Below are 25,021 nucleotides of genomic sequence, written 5' to 3' on the forward strand. Positions count from 1 at the left end.
ATATCAATAAGATAGAATAGTATGCACTAATGAAAAATTTTTTCATGTTTGAGGATTTGGAGAAATGTTCATGGTAATTGGCTAAGTGAAAAAACATAAAACAATGTACCACATAGTTTACATTATAAAAAAATACATCAAGGATGGATAATGCACCATTATATCAGTGACTCTGGATGGCAGAAAAGTAGCAGTTTTATGCTGAGTAAAATTATTTGCACATATATATGTATACAAATATATTTGTTTTATATTTGTATCTGTTGTAGGTGTGTGTGTATAGGTAGACACAGAACAAAAAGCTCGGAAGGAAATACAACAAATTATTAAGCAGATTATCCAGATTATCGTTTGGGTGGTAGGATTATTGAGTTTTTAATTTTTTAAATGTCGTCTGCAGAAACTACCCATAAAATGATCTTGTGCATAGTAGATTCTGTCTTCCAATCCATTTTCCCATTCAGCTTTGTCTTTAATATGTGACACAATTCTCTTCTTAAAATGACCCCATTTTCACATATGTCTATATATTCCCTATTCCTTTTCCATGTGGTTGTCTGAGTGTATGGTTTTGAGTATATGTTTTGCATCTTAAAAATGGGTATCCTGTGATTGTAATATCTGTATGTGATTTTTTTGGGTAAAAATAAGTTATCTCCATAGTTCTTTACACTGTAACCACTGAATACTGTTACATAAATTATCAGCTAACAAACTTTACAGGTGAGGAGAGAGGTAGTAAATGGTCCAACTGATAAGTATATGAATTCCAATTATACACTAGAAGACTGAGGAAATCACCACTGGATGGGTCTGCATGTGCAGTGGGCCACTGTGAATCAGGTTTAAGCGAGGACTCAGTGTAACACCTGTACCCAGTAAGCCCCCACTCTTAACAGGAGGGCCATGGTGATGCTTTGCATATCTGGGTATTAATGTCAACTCAGAAAGCTGTGTCCAATAGTCCTAAAAATATTCCCTTTTCCCCAATGACCATAGTCACCCAGATAAATGGCCATAGGTTCCCTCGGAAAGGGACTAAGGTAAGTATTTTATGTTTGCTACAATGTTGTAGGGTTCTTCCTATAAGGGACATGGGCACCTCTCTAGACAATTGGTTCCAGATCTAAAATTTGGCTCAGGTCTGGGAACTCAGCAAGGGACCCTCACTTTTTAATGAAGCATTTGCCCTCAGACTTCTCTCTTTGAATCTTGCCTTTTTTTTTTTTATTTTTCGCCGTACCAGCTGGCTTGCAGGATCTTAGTTCTCTGACCAGGGATCGAACTCGAGCCCCCTGCAATGGAAACGCGGAGTCCAGTGGTTAGTCCCTGGTTAGGCCAGGGAATTCCCAAATCTTGCCCTTTTCTGATTGTAATATTAAACTGCAATTCTGTTGGTGCCCATCAATCTTACTCCTAGGGATGCCAGGCTCATCATAGACTCATTACAACCAAGGAAAGAATTAATGAGCTTGAGAGAAAGTGTTTAGGCTTGTACCATTCAATATGGTGTTGGCGTTTTATAAATGCCCTTTAACAGACTGAGGAAGTTCCTTTCTATTCCTAGTTTATTAAGGGATTTTTTAAAATCATGAACATATATTAATTTTGCCACATTATTTTCCTGTAACCATTGAGATGATCATATGCTTTTGCCTTTATTCTGTTAATATATTTAATTAAATTGAATTCTGAATGTTAACCTTGCTTTCATTTTCAAATATTATTGGATTCCATTTGCTAAATATTTTGTCAAGGGTTTGTACATCAATATTCATGAGATTTATTGGTCTGTACTTTTCTTTCCCTTTAATTTCTTGGTCAGGTGTCAGGGTAATGCTGGTCTAAAAAACTTGCTGGGAATTATTTCCTCCTTATTTTCCTAAGGGGTTTGTATAGGATTGATATTATATCATTATAAATATTGGAGGACAATCTCCATGAGACCATTCTCACTTGCCTGGTAGAGCTGAAGGCCACTAGCAAAGCTTTTTTTTTTGTCCATCCCAACTCCAGTAAACCAGGTAGGATAATTTCCCTGAGGTTAAAGACTCTGCGTTTCAGACTTCGAGGGCCCACAGTATGCCAAGTAAATAGGAAACATCACCCCTCCATCTGCTTGTCTTCTGATGAACACACAAATGCCCAAGGGATGGGGAAAGTCCCAACAGCTTCCAGAAAGGAGAGGGAGGAGGAAGGAGACAAGGCTGGGCACGTCTCCCTAGCCACCCAGATGCTGGAAGGTGGAGACGGGATCTACAGAACAGCAGTGGCTGCCTCTGTCTGAACCCCAAGAACAAGGGGCTGCAGAGGGGCAGCAGGTGGGGCATCGTGTGGCTATCACAGCAGCTCGTTCCATCAGACCCGAATTGTGTCCCCAAGTCTGGGGTTTCTGAGAAGAACTCCTGGGCGCGCCCCCGAGGCCAAGCTCTCCCTGACCCACCAGGTCCCCTTGCCCTGGCCCAACTGGCCCGGCACGGGCTCACCTAGACACCTCCGTGTTGGGCTTTCTCCAGCTGCCATCCTGGCCTCCTCTTCTCCTTGTCCCAACCTGAAGGTCCTACCTGGTTGGGCCACGAGGAATCCTGTTAAGGGGAAATGACAGAGGACTTTCTAATTGACACATGAGGCATTCCGGAACCGAGGCCCATCCTTGCAGGGCAGAGATGGTCTGGCCTCGGTGACTGCCCCGTGAGCCCAGCTAGTGGGCCCTCAGTGCAGACCATCCACAAAGAAGGTGAGAGCACAGACATCCCGTGCAGGGTGCAAACGCCATTATGGATTCTTGACACTGAGCCTGAGGCCCGATTCATTCAGGGCCCAGACGCCCGTGAGCTGCAGCAGCCGACAGAGAGGGAGCCCCGGGGGGTGCGTTCCAGTCACCCTGTGAAGGGTCCCTCACCCACGGAGACAAGGTGGCTGTAGTTCTCCAGCATGACATCCTTGCAGAGGTTCTTCTGAGTGGCGTCCAGCTGCTGCCACTCCTCCAGGGTGAAGTCCACAAACACATCCCTGAAGGTCAACGTTTCCTGCAACAGCACACTCCTCCTTAGCCCACTGTCAAAACAAGGTGGGCAGTGGGGGGGGGGGCACTGGCATCTAGAGGGTAGAGGCCATCGATGTTGCTAAATATCCTCCAATGCACATGGCAGCCCTCCACAACACAGCATTATCTTGCCCAAAGGTCAAGAGGGCAGGGGTGAGAAAACCCGGGGTTGAGCAGTGAAATGGAATGATCATGAAAAGGACTAGAATGTGCTGTAATATGCGAAAAGAAGAAAAGAAAAAGGGATTCATATCAAGATAGATAAATAGGCACACATGATTTTCGGAAGAATGCATGAAAAAATGAAGGAGACACAAAGACAGGTGAGAGGGAAAATTATTTTTCACCTTTTGATGAACAAAGTTTTGTTTGAATTTTTTGCCATATGCACAGAGTACTTTTTAAAAGACTCAATTCAATTTATTAATGCTCTAGTCAGAACATGTTTTTAGAATTTTGGCATCCATATTCTTAAGTGAAAGTGGTCTTTCACCTTTTGCTTTCTTGTAGTATCTTCCTTGAATTTAAGTTAACTGGCATCATAATATGTACTGGATTCCTTTTCACCTTTTAACAGCCTGGAAAAGTTGAACACAGAAATTATCTGCTCTTTAAAATTTTGTGAAAGCAGCAATTAGTCCAGGATTTGGAAGAGCAAATTTAAAGTGTGAACACCTTTGATTCAAAAATCCTACTTCCAGGTGTATTCTCCATAAATACCTGTACTAATGGGCCAAGAGATACATAGAAAGTTGTTCATGAGGCACTGTATATAATAGAAAAGAAAATTAAAAATCTAAGTGTCCATTCGTAGAGAAATAGTTAAATGATACTTCTATACCATGAAATAGGAACTGAAATAATCTTTATGTACTGATGAGGAACAAAACCCAGAATATAATCAGGTGGGAAAAGCAAGATGGGTATGGGAGTGTGATGGCACTTGTGCAAAAACACATGTTACATATATGTCTATTTTTAGTTAACTTGATGTAAATGCATCTACAGCACCTTATCACCAAATTGTTAACAGTGGGCATCTGCGAGGAAGATGTGGTACTGGGGAGAGAAGTAGGGATCTTTTGGATACTGTTTTTATGCATATTGGAACATGAGACATGGATTTACTTTCATTATTTCAAACATAATGAAAAAGCAAAAAGTGAACTGAAAGTGAAGAAAGAGAAAAAGCAAGATGAGTCTATGTATTTAAACAATCTTCTCTGAGAAGGAAAAGAAAAAAAAGAAGAGCAGTCCCAAGAGTAAGAAGTAGATTTGAAAAGTCTTTTCCTTTCTATCTTGTTCCTTTTTTTTTTCTCTTTTTTTTTGGTGGGGAGGGGAAGGATTGGAGAATCTGAGGTGGATGACAGGTTGAACAGAAAACAGCCAGAGCTAAGAGGACTAATAGATTTTTCAAGGCTGCAATGTAATTTCCTAATTGCTGCCTCAAATTCACTGGAAACAAAGTAGGGGGTAAATTAGGAACTCACCTGGGACATGGCCATCTGGCTCTGCCCTGACAAAGGATGGAGATCTAGGAAGGCAGAATTAGGAGGGTCGAGATCAGTGCATACAGCCATGAGACCACCATCACCAGCTTAATAACAATCACTCTTGCCCCACAGCGGGGATGATCTGGACACGTGGCCTGGTAGCTCCAGCCTGTTCCCCTGGGACACGGCTAAGATCCTGTGGGTTTTCCACATGAATTTATTTTCTCTTCCTGGACAGATTTATGACTTGTGTTTAAAGACATCTCCTCGGAAGCCATTAACAACCTGACATCTCCTTTCTCTCAGGAATTCTATGCCTGGAAATTTATCGTAAAAAGGCAATCATAAATAAGCACAGGCTACAAGGATGTTAACTGTAGGTGTTTCCACCATTCAACAATTTGGAAGCAACTAAACCTCCAGCAAAGTGGACTCAGATCAAAAATTAGACACACAACATGGGAAATACCGCATGGGCTTTAAAAATGCAATGCAATCCTGTTCTCATTTCTTAACGTATTTAAAAGTAGGTTACCAGAAAGCAAGTGTAGTGTGATCTCCTTTGTTAAGCAATATGTATTTAGTGAGGAAGAGCAGTCCAGAAGAGCATTTATGAAAACGTTGACACTGCTTACATTCCAGTGGTAATTCCACCTTTCCTCTTTTATTTACTTGCATTTTTTCATTTTTCACAATATCATTTACTAGTAAAATAGAAAGGAGAAATTATTACAAATCACCTCTTATCACACTGAGCCCTGGAGGTGATAGACCCTGAGCAAAGTCTGGAGGACAGGGACAGCTTGCTGTGGTTTGGAGGAAGGAGACAAACCATAGCTGAGCGCAGGACAGAAGGGAGGGGCGAGGAGGGAGGAGAGGCGGGGGGGTAGAGGGAGGTTAAGGGCCAGGCATTGGTCACTTCCACATGGAGCTGGAAACCACTGACCTTGCGCCAGGCTCCTTCGGACCTACAGTGGGCCACCGCCACCCTGTTCCCGCCCCAATACTTCCTTATTTCCCATTATGTCCATTTGATCGCCACGCTCTCCCTTATTTGGCGGTGTTCAAAACACAGTTTCAGCAAGGAGCTTTTGTTAACCATTGCTACTGTAGCAATCCCTGCCTTAGGATCAGGACAACAGGGCTCAGCAAGATGCAGCTTAATGAGTCACTTCCCAGACCCAGTTACTAGCATCAAAATGAGAGGCAGCAGAGCTAGGTGATGGCCTACCTAGAGACCACGCTGAAAGGTCACAGACACACAGAAACCAAAGACACCTCTTGGTCATCTAGTCAGGGTAGAGGAGATTCAACAGAAAAGGAAAGAAGCAGCTCTATCCAGAACATGCCATCGTGCGAGTAATATGCTCTGAAGTTTATTTATTTTTTTAATACATAGAGATAACACAAAAGACAAAATAATTGAGTGGGCGGGAAGTATTGACAAGAGGAGGAATCTAACAACAGGCGGAAAAAGTCAGATTTGGAAGAGCCTCAGAGAAATAAGAAAACAGAAACCTGTGTGAAATGGACACTGTTTAACCACAAAGTGAGGGCAGACAAGGGCATGGTGGTACTTGGCCTGGTGGAGCTGAAGGCCACTAGCAAAGCCTTTTTTTTTGTCCATCCCAACTCCAGTAAACCAGGTAGGATAATTTCCCTGAGGTTAAAGACTCTGCGTTTCAGACTTCGAGGGCCCACAGTATACCAAGTAAAGAGGAAACATCACCCCTCCATCTGCTTGTCTTCTGATGAACACACAAATGCCCAAGAGATGGGGAAAGTCCCAACAGCTTCCAGAAAGGAGAGGGAGGAGGAAGGAGACAAGGCTGGGCACGTCTCCCTAGCCACCCAGATGCTGGAAGGTGGAGACGGGATCTACAGAACAGCAGTGGCTGCCTCTGTCTGAACCCCAAGAACAAGGGGCTGCAGAGGAGCAGCAGGTGGGGCATCGTGTGGCTATCACAGCAGCTCGTTCCATCAGACCCGAATTGTGTCCCCAAGTCTGGGGTTTCTGAGAAGAACTCCTGGGCGCGCCCCCGAGGCCAAGCTCTCCCTGACCCACCAGGTCCCCTTGCCCTGGCCCAACTGGCCCGGCACGGGCTCACCTGGACACCTCCGTGTTGGGCTTTCTCCAGCTGCCATCCTGGCCTCCTCTTCTCCTTGTCCCAACCTGAAGGTCCTACCTGGTTGGGCCACGAGGAATCCTGTTAAGGGGAAATGACAGAGGACTTTCTAATTGACACATGAGGCATTCCGGAACCGAGGCCCATCCTTGCAGGGCAGAGATGGTCTGGCCTCGGTGACTGCCCCGTGAGCCCAGCTAGTGGGCCCTCAGTGCAGACCATCCACAGAGAAGGTGAGAGCACAGACATCCCGTGCAGGGTGCAAACGCCATTATGGATTCTTGACCCTGAGCCTGAGGCCCGATTCATTCAGGGCCCAGACGCCCGTGAGCTGCAGCAGCCGACAGAGAGGGAGCCCCGGGGGGTGCGTTCCAGTCACCCTGTGAAGGGTCCCTCACCCACGGAGACAAGGTGGCTGTAGTTCTCCAGCATGACATCCTTGCAGAGGTTCTTCTGAGTGGCGTCCAGCTGCTGCCACTCCTCCAGGGTGAAGTCCACAAACACATCCCTGAAGGTCAACGTTTCCTGCAACAGCACACTCTTCTTTAGCCCAGTGATGGGCTTGCAGACGGAGACAGTATGTTACATCAAGTGCCCACTGTGTGCCCATCCTATGTCCTTCACACGTAGAAAGATTTCAGTCCTCCCCACCACCCAGGAGAACCCTGACAGATGAGGACAGGAAGGCTCACAGAGTGTGAGGTCACCTGCTCAGGATCACACAGGTAGGAATTAAGGATTAAAGTCCATTCAGTCTGGTTTCCGCACGCAGTTTTTAGACACTGCATTGCCTTTCTCTACGTAATTGTTCTTATGCTATTCACCATCCACAATTTGACACAGTATAGTATATAGGGTGCTTATGTAACTAAAATTATTTTAAACTCTATGGCAAAAGAGATCGAGTGTTAGAAATATTTTACCCTGGAAATTCATTCTTCCAACACATATTTATTGACTGGAGAGCAAGCTGATAAGTTCTAAGGATGTAAAGGTTAATAAAAACAAACACCTCCTGAATTGAAGGAGCTACATACAGTCTAGTAGAGGGAGAAAAACAACACTTACAAACTCATACATGAAAGGGTGGGAGGAAAGGAAGGAGGCAATGGCAGAGGTAGGACAGGGAACCCAGAAGAGGAAGAAGTCAGTTCTGCTTAGGGCTGACAGAGAAGGCTTTGAAGGGGATGTAGATCTAGAAGAAACAGTTCGAAACACAGCTACTCAATCATGACCAACAGTGCTGATTATCCAATCAATCATGAGTCAAAGAACAGGACTATATCTGGCCTGGTCAGCAGATTGAGGTAAAAAAGGAAAGGTCTGTACTTGATCTTATCACCACCAAATAAGAATTTACTTCTCTAAGTGCCTGGATTCCTATCAGAGAGCAATAATCCACCTATTTACATTCTGGATTCCATCCTGTCCCACCCACACTTGGTGGCTTTAAATTCAAGGAGACATTTTGCACCCACAAGGCCCCCATGGGCCATATGTGGCACCAGTTTACTCAGCTTTGCAGAGGGAGACAGGAAACAGTGGGCCAAAGGGCAGTGACGCCAGCAAGAGGAGTTCTCAGTACAATCCAGTAGCTCAACCTGCCCCTGCCCACCTGAGGTGCCCGGGAACAGGGCCACACTGGCAAGTGCAGGCAGTATCTGGCTTGGAAGCCAGAAGCTGCTCCATGTACCAGTATCTCTTGTAACAGGCCCCTGAGCACATCTTCCAAGGTCCTGGCAAAGGACATGCCCAGTTATGAGAGTTACACTGGACTCAGGAAAACCCAAATCGGTGGCTTCCTATCAGCAATTTTCAGTTATTCACAGTCCTCCCAGTCCAGGTGCAGTTTGTTTACCAATCAAGAGTCATTGTGGCTTTTACATCCGGGAAGCTTCCAGTTTAGGTTAAGGAAGCTGAACTAATTGTTCCAGTGGATGATGGAAACTGTAACAAGGTATCAAGAAATCCAAAGCGATATGAGTGAAGTCTTATTTAGCATCCTGCAGTACACTGCTAAACGTGATCTTAAATCTCAAGTGTGGTATTTAAATGGAGAATAAATGAGTGCTTCCTTGCTATATAAATAAAATGCTTGATTTGTACAGATTAAAAAGAAAAGAGCCATTTTGATCCTAAGTAACAACGCCTGGTAATACAGCTGTCATTCCACCATTATTGGGTTTCCAGGGACACAAAGCTAAAACCAGGTTAACTCAAGGTCAGATTTCCCTAATGAGGAGGAAGAATTTTATTCATGCTATACTTAGTGTTATGCTTCAGTAATGACAATGAAGAAAGTTAAAAACCCCTAACAGATCCTACACACACAGGGTCAGAATTTAGTTCAGAATGAAAGTATCTCAAATCGCTGTAGAAAAGAAGTCATTAGCAAAATCTGGCTAGGTATTTATGCAGGGAAAAAGCATACCATAAAGCTGCATTAGCTATCTCACTCCGAACTCCAAAATAAATTACAGATATGTCAGAGATTTAAATGTGTGCAGGATGACCATAAAATTACTAGTTGAAAGTTTTTATAATTCTAGAGTGGCGAAAGTCTTTCTAAGCCATCCCCAAATTCAGAAGACATATAGCTAAAGACTGGCAAACTTGATTACCTAGACATTAGAAATTTCTAAATAGCAGAAAGAAAATAATTTTTTAAATTCTCAAACATCAGTATCAAAGTGGTAAAAATATTTGTAAGCTACATAACAATGATCTAATTTCCTTCATACACTAAAATTCTAACAAATCTTTAAGAAAGAGACCACAACCTAATACAGTATAACTGGAGGAATGTGGAATAAATTTATAATAGTATACCATTTATCACCCTTCAGATTCTTTTTCTTCTTGAGATATAATTAACATATAACATTGTGTAAGTTTAAGATGTACAATGTGTTGATTTGATACATTTATATTTTGCAGTATGATTACCAACAGTCCAGTAGCATTAGCTAACACCTCTATCACGTCACACAATTATCATTTCTTTTTTGTAGTGAGAACAATTAAGATCTAGTCTCTCGGCAACTTTGACGTTTATAATACAGTACTGTTGACTATAATCACTATGCTGGGCATTAGATCTCCAGGATTTATTTATACCCTTCAGCTTCTTAAACATTCAACAGGTTGATAATACCTACTGCAGTCAAGTGTGTAGAAAAACACCAAAGAAGTTATAAACTATTTATTGCCTTCGGGGGGAGGGGGTGGAGCAACAGGTTAATATACATCAAAATGTATGTTGCAAATACTCTTTAATGCAGCAGTGCCCTTTCTAGGATTGTTACCCTAGACTTTTTGATGTCAGTTAAGAAAAGACAACTCAATAAAATAGACAAAAGATTCATAGCAACAAAAATATAAGCATAAACATACAAATAGATTATAAACCTCATTAAAGTTCAAATACATGCTAATTAAACAGCAAGATACTGTCTTTTACCTATAAGGTTGGTAAACATTCAAATGATAGAGAAGAGCCACTGTTCACGAGCGGCTCACTGTTCATGAGCTACTGTTCCTCCTATAGGAACATGAATACTCTCATAGAAGGCTGGTTGACAGGTAGTTTGGCAGTACCTATTACATTTTTTCTCATATTTTAACCAGGACTCTATCCTACTGAAATATTTATATGGGCATAAGGATGGTCAAGGCAGCATTATTTGTATTAGCAAAAAATAAGGGGAGATGACCCTCAATGTCCTGTGTTCCTGGGAATCTAATAATGGTGGCATGACAGCTATATCACCAGGCAACATTGATTCTGATAAGAATGAACCCTGATAGTCAACAAGCTGCATCTGGACTGGTGGATGACAGAGTGGTTAAATAAATTGTTATGGCTATACTCTAAAAACGGCCATTATAAAAATTGGCTGACATGAAAGGATGTCTGATATATTTTTGTTAAATGAAAAAAAGCAGAGTATGCATAGTAGTAGCATATTTTCATTAAAAATAACCCGTGCAAAAATTTTGGGTTTTTTTGTACACACACACACACACACACACACACACACACACACACACACTTCCACCTGGAAGGCAAACAGTTAGTAGAAGGGCCAAGACTGGTTTCATTTGTTGGAATGCAACAGAAAAGGAGGAATAAAAATGAGCCATAAGGAAAAGGTAAACATCTTCCCTTACGGCATCACCCACTTTTTTTTTTGGATTGTCTGTACTATCTTTCTATTTTTCTATCACATTTTTGGTCTTTTTTGTATCATCAGTTTGCATTTTCTGTATATAAATCCTCTGTGTACCATATGTACCGCCTTTCAGCCTCAAATGTCTTTTGACTGTACAGATTTTAACATTTTAATGCAGTCTAATCTGATAGTCTTTCTCTGTATGGTTTCTGGGTTTTGTATTTCATTAAAAATATTTCTTGCATTGAACAAGGTTACAGAAATATCCTCTTAAATTTTCATCTAATTTCTCAAATATATATGTAGTTCTTTAATCAATCTGGCATTTTACTTTCCTATGATGTAGAAGAGTCTAGCTTTGTTTCCATCCAGATGGAAACTCAGTTGTGCCACCATCATTCATTAACCACTCCTTTTCCCATAACTGAAATGACATTTTTATAATCTTGACTCACAAAAGCCTTTTGAAGCAATACATGAAATCTGGAAGCCACTAAAGATTGTGAAATTAGATCACATTTTAAAAATTTAAGTGTCTACTCTCCAAGATATGTAAACCCAGTCAAATGAGAAACCATGAAAAAATATTTACAACATACATGATAGAGGTCTAATTTACTTATTAAGTTAACATAAAGAGCTAGCAATCAGCAATCAAAGTAATTCCACACCCAAGAGAAAAATGTGCAAACAACTTAGAATAATCATCTGAAAGGAAAAAGTGCAAATGACATTTAAAAATATGAACAGACACTCAATTCAAGAAATGCAAATTAAAATGCACCACTCTTTTTTCCCCTCACAATGGCAAAAATCACTGTGATTGCCTGTTTATGGGAAAAGGCATCATACTGCTGCTAGGAGTACAAACTGCTACGTGCTATTTGGAGGGCAATTTGACAATCTTAAATCAAAATTCAAAATGTCTGTAACCACTGACCTAGAAATGTCACTTCTAGAAAGATATACTCATATGCATACAACTGGAATGTACATGGATATTCACTGCTATGTTGTTTATGGTAGCAAAAGCCTAGAAATATCCTAAATATACATCACTAGTAGAAAGGTAAATAATAAATGGCATTTCCATCCAGTAGAATATCAAGTGGCTATTTTTGTAAATAAGGTAGACCACTGGTTTGAAACCTTGTATAATTTTGTCCCCCAGGAGACACTTGGCAATGTCAGGAGACATTCTGGTTGTCAAAACTGGGGGAGGGAGTGCTACTGGCATCTAGCGGATAGAGGCCAGGGATGCTGCTATACATGGTAAAATGCACAGGACCGTCCCAAACAACAAAGAATAATCTGGCCCAAAATGGCAAGAGTGCCACAGTTCAGAATCCCTGGGATAAGCTATGTACAACTGCAATGGAATGATCATTAAGACAAGGACCACAATGTGCTTTAATTTGCAAAACAAATTTTTTAAGAGATTCATATATCTAGATAGAGATGCATACATTATCTCTGGAAGAATGTATGAAACACTGAAGGAGACATGGGGACAGAGTGAGAGGGAGAATTACTTTTTACCTTTTCTTGAACAAAGCTTTTGCTTGAAATTTTTACCCTGTGCATGCATTACTTTAAAAAATGTGTAATTCAATTTATTACTGTTCTATGCAGAATATTTTTCAATTTTGGGAATTCATATTCTTAAGCAAAGCTGGTCTATAATTTTCTTTTTTGTAGTATCTTCATCAAATTTTTTTTTTTGGCAGTATGCGGGCCTCTCACTGTTGTGGCCTCTCCTGTTGTGGAGCACAGGCTCCGGACGCGCAGGCTCAGTGGCCATGGCTCACGGGCCCAGCTGCTCCGCGGCATGTGGGATCTTCCCGGACCGGGGCACGAACCCGTGTCCCCTGCATCGGCAGGCAGACTCTCAACCACTGTGCCACCAGGGAAGCCCTCTTCATCAAATTTAAGTGGCTTCATAAAATGAATTGGGTGCCTTTTCATCTTACATTTAAATTTGTACTCCCAAATCCTTCATAATTACTACTTTCATTAATTTTCGAAGATCAGATAATTTCTGTGATCCAATTTTCCAGGCTTTTATTCAGCAATCTGATTTCCATGTGAATGCTCCACAACACTTATACTACTGAGCTTATAGGTATATAGAAAGCTGTTCATGAGGCACTGTTTATAATAGTAAAAAAAAATGAATAAAAACCCCAATATCTACGAATAGAGAAATAGTTAAATGATACATCCATACCACGAAATAGGAACTGAAATAATCTTTATGAATTGATGAGAAACAACACCCAGGATATAATCATGTGGGGAAAGCAAGATGGGTATGGGAATGTGATGGCATTTGTGCAAAAACATGTTACACATACGTCTATTTTCACTTAATTACACTGATGTAAATGCATCTACAGTGCCTTATCACCAAAATGTTAACAGTGGGCATCTATGAGGACAATTGAGGTACTGGGGGGAGAAGAAATACGGATGATTGGGCTATTATTTTTATATGCATTTTAAAACATTAAGCATCAATTTACTTTCATTATTTTCCCTAATTAAAAAGAAAAAAGTGAACTGGAAGAAAGGTAAGTCTATGTATGTAAACAATCTTCTCTTAGAAGGAAAAGAGGAAAAGATGAAGTGCAGTTCCAAAAGGGAAGTAGTTGGGGCTTCTGGGAAGATGGCGGAAGAGTAAGACGCGGAGATCACCTTCCTCCCCACAGATACACCAGAAATACATCTACACGTGGAACATCTCCTACAGAACACCTACTGAACGCTGGCAGAAGACCTCAGACCTCCCAAAAGTCAGGAAACCCCCCACGTACCTGGGTAGGGCAAAAGAAAAAGAATAAACAGAGACAAAAGGATAGGGACGGGACCTGGACCAGTGGGAGGGAGCTGTGAAGGAGGAAGGGTTTCCACACACTAGGAAGCCCCTTCGCGGGCGGAGACTGTGGGTGGTGGAGGGGGAAGGCTTCGGAGCCGTGGTGGAGAGCGCAGCCACAGGGGTGCGGAGGGCAAAGCAGAGAGATTTCCGCACAGAGGATCAGGGCCCACCGGCACTCATCAGCCCGAGAGGCTTGTCTACTCACCCGCCGGGGCAGGTGGGGCTGGGAGTTGAGGCTCGGGCTTCGGTCAGAGCGCAGGGAAAGGGCTGGGGTTGGCGGCATGAATACAGCCTGCAGGGGGTTAGTGCACCACGGCTAGCCGGGAGGGAGTCCAGGGAAAAGTCTGGAGCTGCCGAAGAGGCAAGAGACATTTTCTTCCCTCTTTGTTTCCTGGTGCGTGAGGAGAGGGGATTAAGAGCACTGCTTAAAGGAACTCCAGAGACGGGAGAGAGCCGCGACTAAAAGCGCGGACCCCAGGGACGGGCATGAGACGCTAAGGCTGCTGCTGCCGCCACCACAAAGCCTGTGTGCGAGCTCAGGTTACTATCCACACCCCCTTTCGGGGGAGCTTGTGCAGCCCGCCACTGCCAGGGTCCCGGGATCCAGGGACAACTCCCCCGGGAGAACGCACAGCTCGCCTCAAGCTGGTGCAATGTCACGCCGGCCTCTGCTGCTGCAGGCTCGCCCCACACTCTGTGCCCCTTCCTCCCCCCCGGCCTGAGTGAGCCAGAGCCCCCGAATCAGCGTCTCCTTTAACCCCATCCTGTCTGAGCGAAGAACAGATGCCCTCCAGCGACCTACACGCAGAGGCAGGGCCAAATCCAAAGCTGAGCCCCTGGGAGCTGTGAGAACAAAGAAGAGAAAGGGAAATCTCTCCCAGCAGCCTCAGAAGCAGCGGATTAAAGCTCCACAATCAACTTGATATACCCTGCATCTGTGGAATACATGAATACACAACGAATCATCCCAAATTGAGGAGGTGGACTTTGAGAGCAAGATTTATGATTTTTTCCCCTTTTCCTCTTTTTGTGAGTGTGTATGTGTATGCTTCTGTGTGAGATTATGTCTGTATAGCTCTGCTTCCACCATTTGTCCTAGGGTTCTATCTGTCCATTTTTTTTAACAATTATTTTATTTTAATAACTTTATTATATTTTATCTTACTTTTATTTTACTTTATCTTCTTTCTTTTTTTCTTTTTTTCCTTCCTTCCCTCCTTCCTCCCTCCCTCCCTCCTTTCTTTCTTTCTTTCTTCTTCTACTAATTCTTTCCTTCTACTTTTACTCCCTTTTATTCTGAGCCGGGTGGATGAAAGGCTCTTGGTGCTGCAGTCAGGAGTCAGTGCTGTGCCTCTGAGTTGGGAGAGCCAACTTCAGGTCACTGGTCCACAAGAGACCTCCCAGCTCCACATAATATCAAAGGGTGAAAATCTCCCAGAGATCTCCATCTCAACACCAGCACTCAGCTTCACTCAACGACCAGCAAGTTACAGTGCTGGACATCCTATGCCAAACAACTAGCAAGACAGGAACACAACCCCACCCATTAGCAGAGAGGCTGCCTAAAATAATAAGTCCACAGACACCCCAAAACACACCACCAGATGTGGACCTGCCCACCAGAAGACAAGATCCAGCTTCATCCACCAGAACACAGGCACTAGTACCCTCCACCAGGAAGCCTACACAACTCACTGAACCAACCTTAGCCACTGGGGACAGACACCAAAAACAACGGGAACTACGAACTGCAGCCTGCAAAAAGAAGACCCCAAACACAGTAAGATAAGCAAAATGAGAAGACAGAAAAACACACAGCACATGAAGGAGCAAGATAAAAACCCACATGATGTAACAAATGAAGAGGAAATAGGCAGTCTACCTGAAAAAGAATTCAGAATAATGATAGTAAAGATGATCCAAAATCTTGGAAATAGAATGGACAAAATGCAGGAAACATTTAACAAAGACCTAGAAGAACTAAAGAAGAAACAAACAATGATGAACAACACAATAAATGAAATGAAAAATACTCTAGATGGGATCAATAGCAGAATAACTGAGGCAGAAGAACGGATAAGTGACCTGGAAGATAAAATAGTGGAAATAACTACTGCAGAGCAGAATAAAGAAAAAAGAATGAAAAGAACTGAGGACAGTCTCAGAGACCTCTGGGACAACATTAAACGCACCAACATTCGAATTATGGGGGTTCCAGAAGAAGAAGAGAAAAAGAAAGGGACTGAGAAAATATTTGAAGAGATTATAGTTGAAAACTTCCCTAATATGGGAAAGGAAATAGTTAATCAAGTCCAGGAAGCACAGAGAGTCCCATACAGGATAAATCTAAGGAGAAATACGCCAAGACACATATTAATGAAACTGTCAAAAATTAAATACAAAGAAAACATATTAAAAGCAGCAAGGGAAAAACAACAAATAACACACAAGGAAATCCCCATAAGGTTAACAGCTGACCTTTCAGCAGAAACTCTGCAAGCCAGAAGGAACTGGCAGGACATATTTAAAGTGATGAAGGAGAAAACCTGCAACCAAGATTACTCTACCCAGCAAGGATCTCATTCAGATGTGATGGAGAAATTAAAACCTTAACAGACAAGCAAAAGCTTAGAGTTCAGCACCACCAAACCAGCTTTACAACAACTGCTAAAGGAACTTATGTAGGCAAGAAACACAAGAGAAGGAAAAGACCTACAATAACGAACCCAAAACAATTAAGAAAATGGGAATAGGAACATACACATTGATAATTACCTTAAATGTAAATGGACTAAATGCTCCCACCAAAAGACACAGATTGGCTGAATGGATGCAAAAACAAGGCGCATATATTTGCTGTCTACAAGACACCCACTTCAGACCTAGAGACACATACAGACTGAAAGTAAGGGGATGGAAAAAGATATTCCATGCAAACGGAAACCAAAAGAAAGCTAGAGTAGCAATTCTCATATGCGACAAAATAGACTTTAAAATAAGGACTATTAAAAGAGACAAAGAAGGACACTACATAATGATCAAGGGATCGATCCAAGAAGAAGATATAACAATTGTAACTATTTATGCACCCAACATAGGAGCAGCTCAATACATAAGGCAAATACTAACAGCCATAAAAGGGGAAATCAACAGTAACACATTCATACTAGGGAACTTTAACACCCCACTTTCACCCATGGACAGATCATCCAAAATGAAAATAAATAAGGAAACACAAGCTTTAAATGATACATTAAACAAGATGGACTTAATTGATATTTATAGGACACTCCATCCAAAAACAACAGAATACACATTTTTCTCAAGTGCTCATGGAACATTCTCCAGGATAGATCATATCTTGGGTCACAAGTCAAGCCTTGGTAAATTTAAGAAAACTGAAATTGTTTCAAGTATCTCTTCTGACCACAACGCTATGAAACTAGATACCAATTACAGGAAAAGATCTATAAAAAATACAAACACATGGAGGCTAAACAATACACTACTTAATAATGAAGTGATCACTGAAGAAATCAAAGAGGAAATCAAAAAATACCTAGAAACAAATGACAATGGAGACACAACGACCCAAAATATACGGGATGCAGCAAAAGCAGTTCTTAGAGGGAAGTTTATAGCAATACAATCCTACCTTAAGAAACAGGAAACATCTCGAATAAACAACCTAACCTTGCACCTAAAGCAATTAGAGAAAGAAGAACAAAAAAACCCCAAAGTTAGCAGAAGGAAAGAAATCATAAAAATCAGATCAGAAATAAATGAAAAAGAAATGAAGGATACAATAGCAAAGATCAATAAAACTAAAAGCTGGTTCTTTGTGAAGATAAACAAAATTGATAAACCATTAGCCAGACTCATCAAGAAAAAAAGGGAGAAGACTAAAATCAATAGAATTAGAAATGAAAAAGGAGAAGTAACAACTGACACTGCAGAAATACAAAAGATCATGAGAGATTACTACAAGCAACTCTATGCCAATAAAATGGACAACCTGGAGGAAATGGACAAATTCTTAGAAATGCACAACCTGCCAAGACTGAATCAGGAAGAAATAGAAAATATGAACAGACCAATCACAAGCACTGAAATTGAAAATGTGATTAAAAATCTTCCAACAAACAAAAGCCCAGGACCAGATGCCTTCACAGGCGAATTCTATCAAGCATTTAGAGAAGAGCTAACACATATCCTTCTCAAACTCGTCCAAAATATAGCAGAGGGAGGAACACTCTCAAACTCATTCTACAAGGTCACCATCACCTTGATACCAAAATCAGACAAGGATGTCACAAAGAAAGAAAACTACAGGCCAATATCACTGATGAACATAGATGCAAAAATCCTCAACAAAATACTAGCAAACAGAATCCAACAGCACATTAAAAGGATTATACACCATGATCAAGTGGGGTTTATTCCAGGAATGCAAGTATTCTTTAATATACGCAAAACAATTAATGTGATAAACCATATTAACAAATTGAAGGAGTAAAACCATATGATCATCTCAACAGATGCAGAAAAAGCTTTTGACGAAATTCAACACCCATTTACGATAAAAACCCTCCAGAAAGTAGTCATAGAGGGAACTCTTCTCAACAAAAGAAAGGCCATATATGACAAACCCACAGCCAACATCGTCCTCAATGGTGAAAAACTGAAAGCATTTCCACTAAGATCAGGAACAAGACAAGGTTTCCCATGCTCACCACTCTTATTCAACATAGTTTTGGAAGTTTTAGCCACAGCAATCAGAGAAGAAAAGGAAATAAAAGGAATCCAAATCGGAAAAGAAGTAAAGCTGTCACTCTTTGCAGATGACATAATACTATACATAGAGAATCCTAAAGATGCTACCAGAAAACTACTAGAGCTAATCAATGAATTTGGTAAACTAGCAGGATACAAAATTAATGCACAGAAATCTCTGGCATTCCTATACACTAATGATGAAAAATCTGAAAATGAAATCAAGAAAATACTCCCATTTACCACTGCAAGGAAAAGAATACAATAGCTAGGAATAAACCTACCTAAGGAGACAAAAGACCTGTATGCAGAAAATTATAAGACACTGATGAAAGAAATTAAAGATGATACAAAGAGATGGAGAGATATACCATGTTCTTGGATTGGAAGAATCAACATTGTGAAAATGACTCTACTACCCAAAGCAATCTACAGATTCAATGCAATCCCTATCAAACTACCACTGGTATTTTTACAGAACTAGAACAAAAAATTTCACAACTTGTATGGAAACACAAAAGACCCCGAATAGCCAAAGCAATCTTGAGAACGAAAAACGGAGCTGGAGGAATCAGGCTTCCTGAATTCAGACTATACTACAAAGCTACAGTAATCAAGACAGTATGGTACTGGCACAAAAACAGAAATATAGATCAATGGAACAGGATAGAAAGCCCAGAGATAAACCCACGCACATATGGTCACCTTAGATTTGATAAAGGAGGCAGGAATGTACAGTGGAGAAAGGACAGCCTCTTCAATAAGTGGTGCGGGGAAAACTGGACAGCTACGTGTAAAAGTATGAGATTAGATCACTCCCTAACACCATACACAAAAATAAGCTCAAAATGGATTAAAGACCTAAATGTAAGGCCAGAAACTGTCAAACTCTTAGAGGAAAACATAGGCAGAACACTCTAGGACATAAATCACAGCAAGATCCTTTCTGACCCACCTCCCAGAGGAATGGAAATGAAAACAAAAATAAACAAATGGGACCTAATGAAACTTCAAAGCTTTTGCACAGCAAAGGAAACCATAAACAAGACCAAAAGACAACCCTCAGAATGGGAGAAAATATTTGCAAATGAAACAACTGACAAAGGATTAATCTCCAAAATTTATAAGCAGCTCATGCAGCTCAATAACAAAAAAACAAACAACCCAATCCAAAAATGGGCAGAAGACCTAAATAGACATTTCTCCAAAGAAGATATACTGACTGCCAACAAACACATGAAAGAATGCTGAACTTCATTAATCATTAGAGAAACTGAAATCAAAACTACAATGAGATATCATGTCACACCGGTCAGAATGGCCATCATCAAAAAATCTAGAAACAATAAATGCTGGAGAGGGTGTGGAGAAAACGGAACCCTCTTGCACTGTTGGTGGGAATGTAAATTGATACAGCCACTATGGAGAACAGTATGGAGGTTACTTAAAAAAGTACAAGTAGAACTACCATATGACTCAGCAATCCCACTACTGGGCATATACCCTGAGAAAACCATAATTCAAAAAGAGTCATGTACCAAGATGTTCATTGCAGCTCTATTTACAATAGCCCGGAGATCGAAACAACCTACGTGTCCATCATCGGATGAATGGATAAAGAAGATATGGCACATATATACATTGGGATATTACTCAGCCATAAAAAGAAAAGAAATTGAGCTATTTGTAATGAGGTGGATAGACCCAGAGTCTGTCATACAGAGTGAAGTAAGTCAGAAAGAGAAAGACAAATACCGTATGCTAACACATATATATGTAATTTAAGAAAAAAAAGCTCATGAAGAGCCTAGGGGTAAGACAGGAATAAAGACACAGAACTACTAGAAAATGGACTTAAGGATGTGGGGAGGGGGAAAGATAAGCTGTGACAAAGCGAGAGAGCGGCATGGACATATATACACTACCAAACGTAACGTAGATAGCTAGCGGGAAGCAGCCACATAGCACAGGGAGATCAGCTCCGTGCTTTGTGACCGCCTGGAGCGGTGGGATAGGGAGGGTGGGAGGGAGGGAGACGTAAGAGGGAAGAGATATGGGAACATATGTATATGTATAACTGATTCACTTTGTTATAAAGCAGAAACTAACACACCATTGTAAAGCAATTATACTCCAATAAAGATGTAAAAAAAAAAAGGGAAGCAGTTGAGAGGTGTCTTTCATTTTACCCTTTTTTTTTTTTTTTTTTTTTTTGGTGGGGAAGAGAAGGATTGGAGAAACCTGAGTTCGATGACAGGTTGAACAGAAAACAGCCAGAGCTAAGTGGACTAATAGATTTTTCAAGGCTGGAATATAATTTCCTAATTGCTGCCTCAAATTCACTGGAAACAAAGTAGGGGGTAAATTAGGAACTCACCTGGGACACGGCCATGTGGCTCCGCCCTGACAAAGGATGGAGATCTAGGAAGGCAGAATTAGGGGGGTCGAGATCAGTGCATACAGCCATGAGACTACCATCACCAGCTTAATAACAATCACTCTTGCCCCACAGCGGGGATGATCTGGACACGTGGCCTGGTAGCTCCAGCCTGTTCCCCTGGGACACGGCTAAGATCCTGTGGGTTTTCCACATGAATTTATTTTCTCTTCCTGGACAGATTTATGACTTGTGTTTAAAGACATCTCCTCGGAAGCCATTAACAACCTGACATCTCCTTTCTCTCAGGAATCCTATGCCTGGAAATTTATCGTAAAAAGGCAATCATAAATAAGCACAGGCTACAAGGATGTTAACTGTAGGTGTTTCCACCATTCAACAATTTGGAAGCAACTAAACCTCCAGCAAAGGGTACTCAGATCAAAAATTAGACACACAACATGGGAAATACCACATGGGCTTTAAAAATGCAATGCAATCCTGTTCTCATTTCTTAACATATTTAAAAGTAGGTTACCAGAAAGCAAGTGTAGTGTGATCTCCTTTGTTAAGCAATATGTATTTAGTGAGGAAGAGCAGTCCAGAAGAGCATTTATGAAAACGTTGAGAGTGCTTACCTTCCAGTGGTAACTCCACCTTTCCTCTTTTATTTACTTGCATTTTTTTCATTTTTCACAATATCATTTACTAGTAAAATAGAAAGGAGAAATTATTACAAATCACCTCTTATCACACTAAGCCCTGGAGGTGATAGACCCTGAGCAAAGTCTGGAGGACAGGGACAGCTTGCTGTGGTTTGGAGGAAGGAGACAAACCAGAGCTGAGCACAGGACAGAAGGGAGGGGCGAGGAGGTAGGAAAGGAGGTGGGTAGAGGGAGGTTAAGGGCCAGGCATTGGTCACTTCCACATGGAGCTGGAAACCACTGACCTTGCGCCAGGCTCCTTTGGCCCTTCAGTGGGCCACCGCCACCCTGTTCCCGCCCCAATACTTCCTTATTTCCCATTATGTCCATTTGATCGCCACGCTCTCCCTTATTTGGCGGTGTTCAAAACACAGTTTCAGCAAGGAGCTTTTGTTAACCATTGCTACTGTAGCAATCCCTGCCTTAGGATCAGGACAACAGGGCTCAGCAAGATGCAGCTTAATGAGTCACTTCCCAGACCCAGTTACTAGCATCAAAATGAGAGGCAGCAGAGCTAGGTGATGGCCTACCTAGAGACCACGCTGAAAGGTCACAGACACACAGAAACCAGACACCTCTTTGGTCATCTAGTCAGGGTAGAGGAGATTCAACATTTCTGCTACAGGTAAGTGGGTTGTGTATACTATGGGACTGACTCAAATCCAAAAATAGCCCAGGGGACTTCCCTGGCCGAACAGTGGGTAAGACTCTCTGCTTCCACCGCAGGGGGCGCGGGTTCCATCCCTGGTTGGGGAACTAAGATCCCGCATGCCGCGCGGGGCGGTCAAAAACAAAAAACAAACAAACAAAACAAAAATAGCCCATGGCACAAGAGGGAAATATGATGTGTGCACAAATGTGTCAGGAGTGGAGAAAGTCCCGTGAGGCAGGTGGTCAATCTTTCCAGCCTGATCCTGCCTTTGCAGGCACTACCGCAGGGCAGCGTCCCTCCATCCGTCTGTAACTTTCATCCCTCTCCTCCAATAGGGGTTCAACTGACCACCATCACACAGCTCTTGATGGTGGCTAGAAGTTGAGTCACCGAGTCAGCCTTGCTCTCTCTCAGCTGAAGGAAGGGACAGAGGGCACTGCAGGTCCAGTTCTTCTAGGACCTGCTATCCTGTGAGCCCCTTCCCTCTAACCAGAGCATCTGGGTCTGTCCTGTGAGCCTTCCCCCTCTGCCCCTGGGGTCTGGGCTGGCGCTCCTCTTCCAACTCCCCTCAGAGGAGCTATTTTATTTCTAAGGAGGCAGGACCCAAGGATTCAAAGACAAAGGTACCTTTGCTGGGACCATCACTTCAGGACTATGTCTCTGCCTCTGACCCGAGGAGCTCACCTCCTTCTGAGGCCTCAGACTGGGTCTTCTGTAGTCTAACTAAGGAAGCCCATGGCAGATCAGCTGGTGTCTGAAGCTGCTGAGCCGTGGGCTCACTTATGAACCCTGACCCTGGAAAGGCAATGACCACACAGGCGATGCAATTAGCAACCTCCATGATGGAGCGAAGTTGAGGAAAACCCCAAAGTTTTCCTTGCCATCAGAAGGCACAGTGCCTCACTGTAGTTTTAAGAATTGACATTCAGTAAGAGCTCAATTACCGCCCGATAAGGTCTGGGCTCTGGAACGAAACTGACTGTCTGCTCTGCCGCTTTTATTCGTTTCATAAGAGGTCAGGGCCTACTGTGTGCCTGTTCTACGGGTTCTACTGTTCTACGTGAACAAAACTTCAGAGTTCCTCCATTTCGCGGAGCCATACTCTTAGCAGGGGAGATACAGACAGTGAGCCAGCAAAGTGATAAATTTAGGGTGCGTTTGTTGGAAAGGCATAAGCGTTATGCCGAAAAAACGAAAAAAGGAAAAGGATCCCTCCACTTTACTGTGTGACTTTGGTTAGGTTTCCCAGCCTTTCTGTTCTTGCTTTCTCTCTGTAAAACAAAGAGCATCGTAGTACATACTCACAGGGCTATTGTGAACAGACTACTGTGAAACACAGGGGTGCCCGGCATTTACTAGGAACTGAGGAAATGGTCGCTGAATGAATCAAGCAATGAACCAATCACTCGCTGACCCCCGTAGCCCCCCCTCCCCTCACCACCGCGGCCCTGTCACTCAACCCCCAGGGGCGCGACCTCATTGCCCAAGGCTCCTCCGACCTCCCCATCCAGCCCATCCCCAACTCCGCCTCCCCTTACTCCACCGCCAGGAACCTGAAGTCTCAGGGCAGATAACAACCGGAAGCGTCAACTCGCACCGCCCTCGGGGTCAGCAGGGCACTTCCGCTCGGCGTCGCCCCGGGAGCCCGAGCGCTGTGCACGCGCAGGAGCGGGCTTTGGGGGCGGGGGTGCAACACAGCCAATGGGCAACACGGCGCCTTTCGGGGACAAAGGATTCTGACGTGGTTCCCTCTGAGGTTAGATGGAGCGACGAGAGCGTGCGAGCATTTTCCGCGACGAGTCGTATGAGAATCTGGGGAGGCGTGTCGGGCGGCGGGAGGCGAGCGGGCTCCGCGCGGACTGTCGTGGCGATCCGAGTCCGCCGCCTCCGAGGCCGAGGCCCGCTCTCCCAGTCCGTTCTCCCGCGCGGCCCGGCCTCCTTGTTGCTGTGCTCCCTGGGGAGTTCCCGCCCCTCCATCTTCCAAAGCACGCTCTCCTCTTTCTTTAGATCCTCAGAATAAGATACCGGTAGTCGTGCCTGCTGCCTCCACGGCGGCACATGGGCGCGGCTATCTTGGGCGCGGGGTGGAGCCGTCGGAGCCGGACTCCGGTCTCAGGCCTGGGGTCGGGGAGCAGGGTTCAGGCTCAGTCGGGGAAGCAGCATGGAGGAGGGGCTGGGAGTTGTGCTGCAGGGCAGGCAGCATGCACAAATGAGGGGGAAACCATGATGCCTGATTCTCCTGAAATAAATGGAGGAACTCCGGTTTCTGGGACCTTGGGGATCCTTGGAGAATCTGGGCTTTGCCGGTTGGAAAGCACAGCATAAAGTGGAGGGAGAGCTGTTTCTCTGACGATGCCAGCCAGTGGCAACATGGCCTGCTAAAAGTTCTGTAGTGCCCTTGAGGAAAGTTTTCTGTTCCCTGTCGGGGTCTGGGGAAAGAGGCCAAGGGTGTGCCGTGTGCTTGTGGTACCTGCCTGGTCACCAAGCAGAACTCCTTGGGCTGGTCAAGGCAGGGTCTGGGCTCAGTACACCCAATTCCTTCTGTGCTACAGCCAACAGGTGCCAGGCACTGTTGAGAGAAGCAAGTGACAAAAGCAGTCATGGAAGCCAACATACATTTATTTACTCTTCCATCTGAACATACTGCTTTCTCCCTGTCTTTCCCTTTCGCCTCTGAGGAGGTGGTGGCATGTGTGATATTCCCAGGTTGGTTGGATGAATCATTGCCCAGATCTACAACCTGGAGTTCTCCTGGGAAGTGACTCTGTCCCAGTCTTGTGTAGAAGTCCCGGGAGAAGAGTGT

The 25,021-nt window shown here is 43.2% G+C and overlaps 1 protein-coding gene and 1 long non-coding RNA gene across 4 annotated transcripts in view; one reads left to right on the plus strand and one right to left on the minus strand.

Annotated features, from left to right (window-relative positions):
- Positions 1-118: 118 nt before the first annotated feature.
- KRBOX4 (KRAB box domain containing 4) lies at positions 119-24,000 on the minus strand. The gene is made up of 9 exons (XM_060138281.1): positions 23,772-24,000; positions 21,501-21,570; positions 20,863-20,906; positions 7,064-7,190; positions 6,648-6,746; positions 4,537-4,580; positions 2,903-3,029; positions 2,487-2,585; positions 119-1,295 (listed from the first exon to the last, which is right to left on the minus strand). The coding sequence occupies exons 2-9, from the start codon at positions 21,550-21,552 to the stop codon at positions 1,228-1,230; spliced, it is 660 nt and encodes a 219-aa protein (XP_059994264.1). The 5' UTR covers positions 21,553-21,570; positions 23,772-24,000; the 3' UTR covers positions 119-1,227.
- The window catches only part of LOC132513727 (uncharacterized), a 124,193-nt gene continuing 123,025 nt past the window's right edge, over positions 23,854-25,021 (plus strand). For all 3 annotated transcript variants that reach the window (XR_009538526.1, XR_009538525.1, XR_009538524.1), the window contains exon 1: positions 23,854-23,974. This is a non-coding gene — a long non-coding RNA (uncharacterized LOC132513727). The remainder of the gene's footprint in view (positions 23,975-25,021) is intronic.

The sequence above is a fragment of the Lagenorhynchus albirostris genome, chromosome X (assembly GCF_949774975.1).
Source record: "Lagenorhynchus albirostris chromosome X, mLagAlb1.1, whole genome shotgun sequence".
Lineage (NCBI taxonomy): Eukaryota > Metazoa > Chordata > Mammalia > Artiodactyla > Delphinidae > Lagenorhynchus > Lagenorhynchus albirostris.